Here is a 12,642-nt window from a genome sequence, read left to right on the forward strand (position 1 = left end):
AACCTGGACCACCATACACAAAAATAAACTCACAATGGATGAAAGACCTAAACATAAGACAGGAAGCCATCAGAATCCTCAAGGAGAAAGTGGGCAAAACCTCTTTGATCTTGGCCGCAGCAACTTCTTATTCAACATGTCTCTGGAGGCAAGGGAAACAAAAGCAAAAAAGAACTATTGGGACTTCGTCAAAATAAAAGGCTTCTGCACAGCGAAGGAAACAATCAGCAAAACAACCGATGACGGAATGGGAGAAGATATTTGCAAACCGACAGAAAGGGAGAGATATTTGCAAATGACATATCAGATAAAAGGTTAGTATCTAAAATCTATAGAGAACTTATCAACCTCAACACCCAAAAAACAAAAAGTCCAGTGAAGAAATGGACAAAAGACATGAATAGACACTTCTCCAAAGAAGACATCCAGATGGCCAACCGACACACGAAAAAATGTTCAACATCACTCATCATCCGGGAAATACAAATCAAAACCACACTGAGATACCACCTCACAGCTGTCCGAATGGCTAACATTAACAACTGAGGCAACAACAGATGTTGGTGAGGATTCAGAGACAGAGGATCTCTTTTGCGCTGCTGATGGGAATGCAAGCTGGTGCAACCACTCTGGAAAACAGTGTGGAGGTTCCTCAAAAAATTAAAGATAGAACTACCCTACGACCCAGGAATTGCATTACTAGGTATTTATCCAAGGGATACAGGTATGCTGTTTCTAAGGGACACATGCACCCCAATGATTATAGTGGTACTATCAACAATAGACAAAGTATGGAAAGAACCCAAATGTCCATTGATGGATGACCGGATAAAGAGGTGTGGTAAATATATACAATGGAGTATTACTCAGCAATCAAAAAGAGTGAAATCTTGCCATTTGCAATCATGTGGATGGAACTAGAGGGTATTATGCTAAGCGAAATTAGTCAGAGAAAGACAAATATCATATAACTTCACTCATATGAGGACTTTAAGACACAGAATAGGTGAGCACAAGGGAAAGGAAGCAAAAAAATATATATAAAAACAGGGAGGGGGACAAAACATAAGAGCCTCTTAAATATGGAGAACAAACAGAGGGTTACTGGAGGGGGTGTGGGAGGGGGGATGGGCTAAATGGGTAAGGAGCATTAAGGAATCTACTCCTGAAATCATTGTTGCACTATATGCTAACTTGGATGTAAATTAAAAAAAATAAATAATAAAAAAAGTCATTAAAAAAACGTTGAAATATTTAAAAATGGGCATACATGAATACATGTGCTTCTTTTATAATGGGTCTAATAATGACAGTTATTTCAAAATATTTATGGCCATAAATGATATTTTAAGAAATGGTCAATCCTCATTATTCAGGATTCTGTATTTGTGAATTTGCCTACTTGTTAAAATTTATTTGTAAGCCCAAAGTCAATACTCATGGCATTTTTTCAGTTATTTGAATAGTGAAATTTTCAGTCATTTGACCTGTATGTTCCCAGCTGAGGTTGAATCAGGAAGTGCTCTGCCTTCTTGTTTCAGCTTTTACACTGTAAATAAGTGTCCTTTTCAAGGTATATTTATTGTCATGTTCCGGGCATTTTTATGCTTTTCATTGGTGGTTTCACTGTTTAATATGCAAGCGCAGTCCTAAAGTGTTCTCAGGTGTTCCTAAGCGCAAGAAGGCTGTGATGTGCCTTATGGAGAAAATAGATGTGTAGATAAATTTCATTCAGGTGTGAGTGAAAGTGCTGTTGGCTGTGAGGGGCAACCGCTTGGCTCAGTGGGTAGAGCGTGTGATGGTGACTCTTGATCTAGGAGTTGTGAATTCAAGTCCTATGTTGGCTGTGGAGCCTACTTTAAAAAAAAGTGCTCTTGTCTATGAATTCAAGGTTAATTAACAACTATACATTAAGTAAGGTGTCTTTAAACAAAAGCCACACATGAAACAAGATTATGTATTGATTGGTTGATGATAATGTTGTGACCAGAGGCTTGCAGAACAGAATCCTGAATTTCCCTTAGGAGCAATGTTTCACTATTTGCTAATTCAGTGTTCAGGATGACTTTATGGAACATAACGCCTATGAATAATGATAACTGACTGTGTCTGCAGCAAATATAATGTGCTATGTAAACTATTAGTGACAGAAATATGGCTGTCTTGTTGCCTACATTCATAATAAAAGGAAATGCTCTTTTAGAAGGTCTTTTACTTTTTATTTTTTTAAATGTTTTATTCTTTTGGAGAGAGAGAGCATGAGCAGGGTAGGGGGCGGAGAGAGAGAGAATCTTAATTTAAAAAAATCTTTTATTTCTTTTTGAGAGAGAGAGAGAGAGAGAGAGAGAGAGAGACAGAGGGACAGAGTGTGAGGGGGGGAGGAACAGAAAGAGAGGGAGACACAGAATCTGAAACAGGATCCAGGCTCTGAGCTGTCAGCACAGAGTCAGACATGGGGCTTGAACCCAAGAACCATGAGATCATGACCTGAGCTGAAGTCAGACGCTTAAACCAATGAGCCACCCAGGTGCCCCATAGAGAGACAGAGGGTATCTTAAGCAGACTTCACGCTCAGTGCAGAGCCTGATGGGGGCTCAATCCCACAACCTTGGGATCAAGGCCTGAGCCAAAATCAAGAGTCAGACCCTCAACTGACTGAGCCACCTAGGCACCCCAAGAAGGTCTTTTTTTTCCCATTCAAGTTCATAAGCACTCTTAATTCTGGGGGAGTAAGGTCCCCATGGACTCTAGTTAAGAATCTCTTTTCTAGTGGGATTAACTTGGTGAGAAAATAGGGTGGGGAAGCAGTTCAAGTTCCTGGGGCTTAGATCCTGCTATGTTGTGTATCAATACAATCTCATATAAAAATTTTTTAGCTGATCTACTTTGACTGGGGGCCCTGGAAATTTTTTTCACCAAGGCCCAAACCCAAAAGGCTCTATCCCAAATGAAAAATGCCTAGCAGTGGTGGTGGGGAGATAAAAGTTCTTGATAATTGTTAATGCAGAAAATGAGGAGCTCTATTTCAATAGCAAAGGGTAGACAGGACCTTCATCTGAAAACAGGAGAAACAAATGACAGTATAGTGTTGAGGTATTTAAATGAAGATTATAAAGGAGCCCATGCCTCCCCACCAAGGGTCTCCGGGAGGATGGCATCTTCTCATTGATTGCTTTCCTTTTTTTACACTTTCACACTTTTTACCCAAGTGTGATCCCGTGAGGCTAATTTAAATATGTCAAAAAAGAGGCTCCTTTTGTTTTTAAATAGCAAGAAATAATGGTGTGACTTGGAAGGCAACATTAATGTCTCATTCATTCACTCACTCATTCATTAATGTATTCACTCATTCACTCATTCATTCATTCATTCATTCCCTCTTCATTTAGTACTTCTTACTGAGCACTTATTGTGGGGCAGGCATTGTTGTAAGGCTGTGGATACAGGACAGGATATAAATCATGTGAACATGACTGATCAGGAGGTTATCTCCTGGAGCTTCTGTTCTGGTGCATCTGTCCAGGAGACCACTACAGGAATGAGGAAAGGGGATGGAGAGGAATGTAAGTCACCCTGAGGAAGTCCTTCACTTGCCTCCCAGAGGCTAGTACTCACACACTGATTCTGAAAAACTGGAGGCTGAAGACAGTATCTCAAGAGGAACCAGTGCAGAAATGTAAGAATAAAGCTGTCCCCTACAGCTATCTTGTAAATTCTGGACACTCAGAAGTTATAGGAAGTACACAAAGCACTTTCTGGGGACAGGACGTCCCTAAGCTAGAGAGAAAGACGTGGTTGAATCTCAAAGAAGGAACATGTCTGGAATGGAGTGGAATATACAGATGGAGGCAGAAGTGGACATACCTCACCTATGGGCTCCTGACCCCAGGATGAGGGTCTGGCCTTGGACTCTAGTTCTTAAGGAGATAATAGTAGTATTTAGTACTTATTTCATGCAGTATTTGTGATTATATATATATATATATATATATACAAAGTGAGATGGGAGCACCATTCTCTCCTTTGATTTCATGGGACCATGCTGTAGGAGTGAGGTCAGGGCTCAGGATCCAGGCACGTCTGCCTCCCCACCTGCACCTGTTCAAGTGGAGAAGGGGAATGGTGGTACTGGTGATATTATTCCCCAAGGTGGGGGCTTCAGTCCCTAAGAGAATTTAAATAGGAAAAAGTGGCAGGGACAGAGATAACCTCTAGGGTTGGAGAAAGAAGGTGGTTGGCCTCAGGATAATTCAGTCTGGGAACTCCTTCCCTGTACTCTCTGAATCTCCCTATATACTCCCTCTGGTTTCCTCCAATTTTTAAAATAACTCCAGTCCTTCAGGGCCTTCTGGGAAATGACTAGGTCTAAAATGAATTCTCTATCCCCCCAACAAGAGCAACAGCAATACAAGATTACCAACTTCACAAGTAGTCTGGGAAATAGAAATTAGAATAGCAATAAAGTAGCTTGGAAGCATTTTAAACAGAGGGAAGTTGAAATAGAATTCTTTCTGAAGGAATAAAAAATTTTACTGCTGTGTTCCCTGGGTATATCTTGAGACTAAATGATTAAGATTTCAGATTTAAAAAAATAAAACAACACTACAAGTATTGGTACTTTGGTGCTTAAAAAAATAACATGAGATATTGAAACACCAAAAACAATGATGTACTTACCAAGACCCTGTTAGGGGACACATCCCGCAAGAGAAGACAGATATACCAGGTTTCCAGAGCCCCACACCTCCACACCTCATAGTCTCCAATTTGTTCCCCTCATCTGTATTTCTTGCTGGCACCAAGCAGTCTCCTGGCAGCATGTTGGTCCCCTGTTGATCCACCTCCCCGGGACGTGTACTGGTCATGCTAAACCAAGGATTCTGTCCAAGTGACATAAATTAATGGTTTGACAACATTTTGAGTGTTTTGGCCCCTAAAACTGAAGCTCGCCCGCAAACTGGCAAATTAATCTTGTGAGCAGAGGCAGACTGACCATAAAGCTAATAAAGATTAAGTTTTAGGGTCCCTTCCAAAAGCCTAGAAGGGAACCAAGCAATGTGTTTGCATGGTTATATACTTTGTAAAATTTGCAAAAGTGGGATATTCTATTTTTTTTAACGTTTATTTATTTTTGAGACAGAGACAGAGCATGAACGGGGGAGGGTCAGAGAGAGGGAGACACAGAATCTGAAACAGGCTCCAGGCTCTGAGCTGTCAGCACAGAGCCCGACGCGGGGCTCGAACCCACGGACCGCGAGATCATGACCTGAGCCGAAGTCGGCCGCTTAACCAACTGAGCCACCCAGGCGCCCCAAAAGTGGGATATTCTAAACACAATTGCTTCTTCTCTGTTATACTTTCCTTTACATCTGGTGGCTGTGGGATAGCCATGGGCATTTGGAGTCAGTTGAAGTGGAGATCCATTTAGGTTGGATTTAGGTTGAAATATTTATATGGTTTGCAGTCATTTCTGTGCACAGCTGGGTTACTGCTAGCCATTGTGGTATAGGTGGGGCTTCCAGGCGTGCCCCTACTGTCCATCAGTATTGTGACAAAGGTGCAGGGCCAATGGGTAGAATCACAGTATGAAATTATGCTACAGCTCCCCGCGTGGGAAGTGTGTGGGTCATGGAGGAGAAACAAGGCGTGAAATGCACAAAGCTAGAAGCTGGTCCATGTCAATGGATGGTATACAGTGAGTGGGAGATTTGGTTTGTATTGGTGCCTAGTCAAAAAAGAAGTATAGGGGCGGGGGAAAAACAAAAACAAAAAACCAAACCAAAACAGAAGTATATTCATATGAGGAATATATTCAATAATAAAGCATACACTATTATACACACACCAACATTTTAATTTTGTCTTTATTGAGACAAGGATTTAGGTGCAGGTGGTTTATTTGGGAAGCATCCAAGAAAGCAGGAATGAGGGAGCAATGAGTGATAGAAGGCAGGAGGAGGCACCATCGAAGGCATCATTGCCATGAACAAAGGGGATGATTCTGTCCCTGAGAAGCACACTGAATGCCTCCCAAACTGACCACTAAAGGAAGATGCTGATGCATTTATTCACGGTTTCCTGGGACCGCTGGGGTAGACCTGCCCCACATCTCTGGGCTCTGTCAAGCAAGTTTTGAGGGCAGAATGTGGGAAGATGTGCTCATGTGAGGTGGGATGCTGGCAGTGTGATGTGGGTCTCGATATACAGCCACTGACCCCTGAATCCATGGCTGCATCAGATATGGGCAAGGGAGGTGACACACCAATGAGAATGGTGTGCAATAGAATTTACCAGAATTCCTATGCTTATATGGACGCAAAACTTTAACAGTACTTGAACAATACTACAAATAGGGAGTGTGACTGTAACAGATCCTACTCAAAAGAAATTGGATAGAGGTCTTCCCAATGTGACAATTCTAAAAGTTTACATGACTTTACCAATAATGAATTGTGGAGCTGCAAGAAACTCTTCTAAATTATCAGTTAAAAGCAAGGCATTTCACTTTTCTGTCCTTTCTTTAGACAATGATATCACCAAATCATTGTTCTGGGAAAAGACGATGAGATTGTGCAGCCAAAGAAAGTAAGAAAACATTTTAAAGAAAGAAAAATTGTCACATTTTTCAATCATCTGGATTTTAAACAAATTTGTAATTTGTTGTGATTTCTTTTCTCATTCTAAATAAACATTCAAGTCGGTAACTAATTTTGTGTTTATAGTCTTGTGCTCTGATGTGAGAGTCCTTGGCAGCCAGCCACAGCCTCCCTAGGGGCAGTACCCACTTGCTGGCCATCTTGAAGAAGCAGCAACAGAGCAAGGGCAAGTCCTGGCACACCAAGACCCGGGGTAAGGTGCTGAGCACTGCTGGACTTCTCATTTGTTTTTAGAACAATTAGCTGTGAAAGGGCACACTCTCTTGTTTGGAATGGCATCCAAAACACTTTATTAAAGGTTACTTGGAAGGTCAATTGGAGGGAACTGATCCTTGAAACACACAGAATCACACGCTGTCATTTAGATACACTCCAAAATCAGAGAAAATCACTTTTCAAAGTTGCTGCTGGAGGAACCAATGAGTCTGTCAAATGGCAGCCCTATAACCATTTGTTGAATGAATTTACCCAAGTTTTTGCCTCACTGAGCTTTCCAGGAATGCATATCCTGAAGGCACTCAGTGGCCCCCTTGATCTCCAAACACCTGTTCAATCTGAGGGTTGAATGGATTCTCCTTTCCCAGAACCTGGGGCCAATGAAGTTCCACTTTCTTCCATAAGCGATCTGCCAACAGCAGCAAAGCCACCTGCAAGAGAGAACCCAAAGGAGGAATAAAAGGAAAATTACAACAAAATAAAGAATTTAGCAGCAGGATTTATTGTATTCTTTGTATGGTGGGCAGACTCCAGAATGGTCCCCATGATGCCTACATTTGTGTCTTTGTATGATCCTCTTACTTTGATGTGGGTGGGACCTATCACTTGGTTCTAAACATGGGATATGGATGTCACTTCAGGGATAGTGTAACATTGTCTAAGACTCTGCTTTGCTAGCAGTCTTGCTTGGGAGACTCTCCTTGTGGGATTGATGAAGTAAGAAGGCTCGTCAGGAAGTCCACACGGCAAGGGGCTGACATCCAGCAAGAAGCTGGGTCCTCAGTCCTACATCCACAAGGAAATGAATGAATTCTGCCAACAACCCAAGTTATTCTAAAGTCAATTCTTCCTCAGGTGAGTCTCTGGATGAGGACGTGGCCCGGATGACACACCTGGATGTTAGCCTTGTGAGATCCTGAGCAGAGGAGCCAGTTAAACTGTGCCAACACTCTGACCCACAGAAACTGTGAGTTCTGGATTATTTTGAGCTGCTACCTTTGAGGTGATTTTTTATTTAGTAACAGACAGCAGGTGCACATTTTCATTTATCTGTGGGCAGCTAATACCGACTGCAGGCCTCAGTCTTGGTTGGATCTTGGGATGGATCTTTCCTTCAAGGAACTCCAGTCTAGGGAGGGAACCAGACATGCAAAATGACACCATCAAACCCACAGGGGGCGCTGTGTGAGGCTGGAAGGGGAGGAGGTGCCAACTCTGCTGCGGGGGGCAGGGAAGGAGGGGCAGGTCCTCTCTGAGGAGGGTGATGGTGGAGCTGAATTTTCAAGGGGCGTTCACCAAGATGGATTATGTGGGAAACATTGCACCTGGTCGAGGACACAACGTGTGTAAAGACAGATGGTGTGGGAGAGAATGGCATGGTGGGCAACTCTGGGGGTCTGGGAGATGAGGCTGCATGGTCACTGGGTTGAAGCAGGCTGTGAGCACGAAGAGTGTGGCTGGGGTGCCAGGGTGAACAATGATTGGCTTAATGCACAACAGGCCTGTCTCTGGCTTTCCCAGCTTAATGCCCACTCTCAGGTTGCTTTGTTTTACAGCAGGTCTCCCTTCACTCGTGATGTTAGCAGGATCCATTCTTGGTTGTCCCATCCTCTGGCTTGTCATTAACATGCTTGCGATGAGGAGTCTTTCTCTGCAGATAATGCCTTATTTAGCAAATGGGGCCTGGCCAGGCATTGAGGCCCTAGGTGGCTACATCTCCAAAGGGTTTTTTAATACTGAAAGATAAATGTGATTGCTGAAGACCTTAGGGGGGGCACACATTATTCATGGCAGATGCTCAGGGATGTCCCCAACTTTACTCAGAAGCATGTGGACTTTGTCTCCAAAGGGCAGGTCCCGTTCACCATTCCTATAGGCAGGGCCTCCAGCTCCCCGTGTGATGTTTGGCAGCCCCCTTCTACTCTCTCGGCTGCAATTCTCTCACTTGCAAAATGAGCGGACTAGAGCAAACAGTCTAAAGACCTTTCTGGGTCTAAATGGTGTGTAAGGTTTTAGCAGTTGTTAGAAAAAACTAGAACTGGCTAAGTTGCTACATTAAATAGCCCCAGTATTTTAATACATTCCTGAGCCTTCTGAGGTACACCCGGAATTCTATCTATCCAGAAATGTAATCTTGATCATATCCATGTGGTGTCTAATAGAAACTCACCCTACCCACCCACCACATATACACATACCACATACACACCCCTAACACCACACACATCACATCACACCACACACACCATATCCACCCTCTTCCCCCACATCACAGACACACACACACACACACACACCCCTCTACACTCATACCACCCCTCCCCCTAGGCTAACTGTCAAGCCAGCAGATTCCTGGGAAGGGGGTGATCATCTCTCACACACTAAGCAGTGTCTTCGAAGCTCTTGTGGCTGTTTTTCCTGCTATTTCTCAACGAAGGAGGCTGCTGCCATGTCTGTGAAAGATCACTGCTTCTTCTTTTATGTTTTTTGCCTTTCTACTTGGTACACCTAAGCTGTCTTCTTAACAATTATGTGAAACCAAGGCATTTGTGGTTATTTATTTCCCAATCTAAATTAATAGAGGAGGAGATGGGGTGAGGATACGAAAAGGAAAGTTAAAAGGAAGGAGATCAGCTTTCAGCATGTGGTAACTGTTTGGTTTGAAAGCAATTAGTTGGCTGTCACTCTAATGGAGATGAAAATATTTATGAATGTGCACTGCTAATATATTGGGTCTAAAGTGAGAGTGGCATGGCTATTATTAAACTAGAGACTTGTGATAAAATGACCTACTATAATCATTCACTCATGTGACAAACATTTATTGAGCACCTACCATGGGCTTCTCTTATAACCAACCTCCTATTATAACTCCCATGATGCACAGGGCAAGGCACAGTCACCCTCTACCCTCATTACTCCAACTTAGCCATTCCTTGAACATGAACCTTCTTCTGTGCTTCCCTAGTCATAGTTTAAAATAGTAAAGCAATACCTATTCACTGGAGAAAAATTTAAAAAGACAATTAAGCAGAAAGAGAAAACAATAAAAGTCATCTGTAATTATAATAGAGGTAGCCAATGTTAACAGTGGGTGTAGAGCCTTGCACGTGCACACACATACACACACAAATTGAATCCTTCTGTAAATATCATTTTATAATCTGCTCTTTCTGAGGTATGATTTACACACAGTAAAATTAACTTCCTGTGATAAACAGCTTCATGAGTGTTGACAAATGCATACACTTGAATAATCGCCCCCACAATCTGTAATCTGCTTTTATTTACTTTGCTTTATATTACAAACATATTTCTGTGTCACTAAAGGTAGATCTACATCATTGTTTTTATTCAGTGCACAGTACTCCATCACATGGGTGCAAGATAATTTACTTCACCGGTGGAGACTTTTGTCACACATCTCCCTAACATTTGTCCTCAGGACAAGGGACAGGGACAGCCTCCTCCTGCCAGCATACACAACCTCTGCAGCACGGAAGGGGTTCAGAGGCTGCCTTGCTCAGTAACCCTACCAAACACATGCATGGGATGAAATCTGGTCTAGCAGAAGGCTAGCTAATAGGAGGTTGTAGTTAAGTGGGATTTTCTGGTTAACGGAGGTAGGCCCTTCAGAGTCTCTTCCTTTGCAGTTGACTCAGCTGCCTGCATGCTCTTGCACGGCCCCAGCTGCAGTGAGTCCAGATAGCTGCCGCGTGGGTGGTGCTTCTCTGGCCCACACACCACTGCCAACTCCAGCAGGTGTGCCCCTTCCTCTGGCTAAGCCCACATCTGAGGAGCACTGGTGCTTTTTTTGCAGGCACACCTGCAGCCTCAGTGCTTTTGTGGGATATTGCCACACACCTGTCCGCCTGCTGCTGCTGCTGTTTAGGGGCCCTCATGCTACCAAATCCATGTGGTGGTCAGGGGTCCACCGCAAAGGCTCCTCTCTGAGGTTTTCATGAAAGGAGCAACAAAGCAGGGTGACTTAACGCCCCAATGTCCTATGTGAGTTTGGCAAAACAGGTCTTTCAGTTTTTGTCTGTAGCCCCAGAATCTCTCAGGATTGAGGTGTGAGTCCAGAGAGAGGAGGATGGGAGGAAACTGGTGTAGTTTCTTGATTGGATTCTTGCTATTAGCCACCATATGGCTTTTAGAATCTCTCTCCCTTCTGATGACAGTTTTTAAATTGAGCCACACTTCTTTGCTCAACCACATTTATACTTATGCTGAGTTCCTCTCCAGGAGAGCCTCTGGTCCTCCAAGCAAACATAACTGTGTGGGGTCCACCCCACAAGTTCATGAGACACATCTGGACACAGCAGAAGCCCAGCAGTGGTCACTGCTGCACATAATCCAGGATTCTTTCACGTGCCTGTTTCGTAAACTAATTTCATGTATTTTGCTACAAAAATAGAACTCTTTAGTAAGACAACTATAAAATCAAACCCTAAACAGTAACTACCTTTTTGCAATATTTAAAAGAAGAAATGCAATTCAAAGCAAGATTGCATAGGTTTTACCAAAAGCTTATCATCCCTGATCCCTTTTAAGTTGAACCCTGGCTAAATTTAACTCTGGGGTTTTATGAGACCAAAGTTAAAAATGCACTCTGAATTTATTTTTCCTGTAGGAAGAACATTTCTGGGCTATTTTGGTAAGATTGCTTTTTAAACGCCTGCAGGGAAGTCCTAACTAACCACAGGGAAGGCATGGCTTTGCTTCTCGGGGCTCTTAATCTGCCCACAAACACAATCTATTGGGCCTGGTTACCTTTGGTCCCAATTAATTTTAAATTTGTAAACTGACAACATGACAATGATGTAAGATGGATTTAAACACTGACATCTATGGAAAAAGGTAAAGTCCCGGCTCTAGCCCCTCTGTGCTGACTCAGTGTGTCATTCCAGAAGCACTGCTACTAGCTGGCTTCATGTAGAAAGCAGTGAAGAGATATGGTCCCTGGTGCCTAGGCAGGGCCAGCCTAAAATGACTGGGTTTGAGGGTTCCCTGGCCCAGAAGGCCCTCCTCTCCACCCTACCCACTGCCAACATTGCTTCCTTCTTAGAGGAACTCCACAAGTCTGCTCAGGACTTCGGGTTCCCAGGGGCTTACATGCTGAGATAAACAAACCCCTGCAGACTATTAACATTTAATAGCCAATTATATATATATATATATATATATATATATATATATACACACACCAAGTATATATATAATTATATATAATATTATAATATATATTAATATATATAAATATATTATATATTATAATATAATATATATTAATATATAATATATATTTATATATATTAATATATTAATATATATTTATATATAATATATTAATATATATATTAATTATATATATTAATATATATATACCAATATATATTTACAATACAAATTAATATATATATATATATACCAAGTATATATATAATGCAAAACCAATCCATTGATTATTTATCTTTTGTCTGACTCTAGTATTGTACAAGGTCCAGGGCTCAAGAGAAGGTGGAGATGATGTCATGGAAACTTTATTGCTTGCAACGAGAGGTTTAGGAGGATGGTTTGAGTTGCTGTTGGCTTTATGAGAGCAGAGGGCTGTGCTGGGCAAAGCTGCTAAGGCAGGAGGGGTCAGGTATGTTTAGCTGAGTGGTCTCAGAGTAGTCAAGGAATCTGGACTTGATGTATGTCTGTGGCTCTTTCAGCATTTTTTATTTACTATTGTCTGGTTTTAGGCAGAGATCTCCTAAGTGTCTCT

At 42.3% G+C, this 12,642-nt stretch overlaps 1 protein-coding gene across 3 annotated transcripts in view; it reads right to left on the reverse strand.

Moving 5' to 3' along the window:
• Nucleotides 1–5,876: 5,876 nt before the first annotated feature.
• AOAH (acyloxyacyl hydrolase) overlaps nt 5,877–12,642 on the reverse strand; it is a 167,213-nt gene continuing 160,447 nt past the window's right edge. For all 3 annotated transcript variants that reach the window (XM_007078576.3, XM_015535929.2, XM_007078575.3), the window contains exon 22: nt 5,877–7,303. In XM_007078576.3, the coding sequence (XP_007078638.2) occupies nt 7,175–7,303 (129 nt within the window). In that variant the 3' untranslated portion in view covers nt 5,877–7,174. The remainder of the gene's footprint in view (nt 7,304–12,642) is intronic.

Source organism: Panthera tigris, chromosome A2, assembly GCF_018350195.1.
Source record: "Panthera tigris isolate Pti1 chromosome A2, P.tigris_Pti1_mat1.1, whole genome shotgun sequence".
NCBI classification, from domain to species: Eukaryota; Metazoa; Chordata; class Mammalia; order Carnivora; family Felidae; genus Panthera; species Panthera tigris.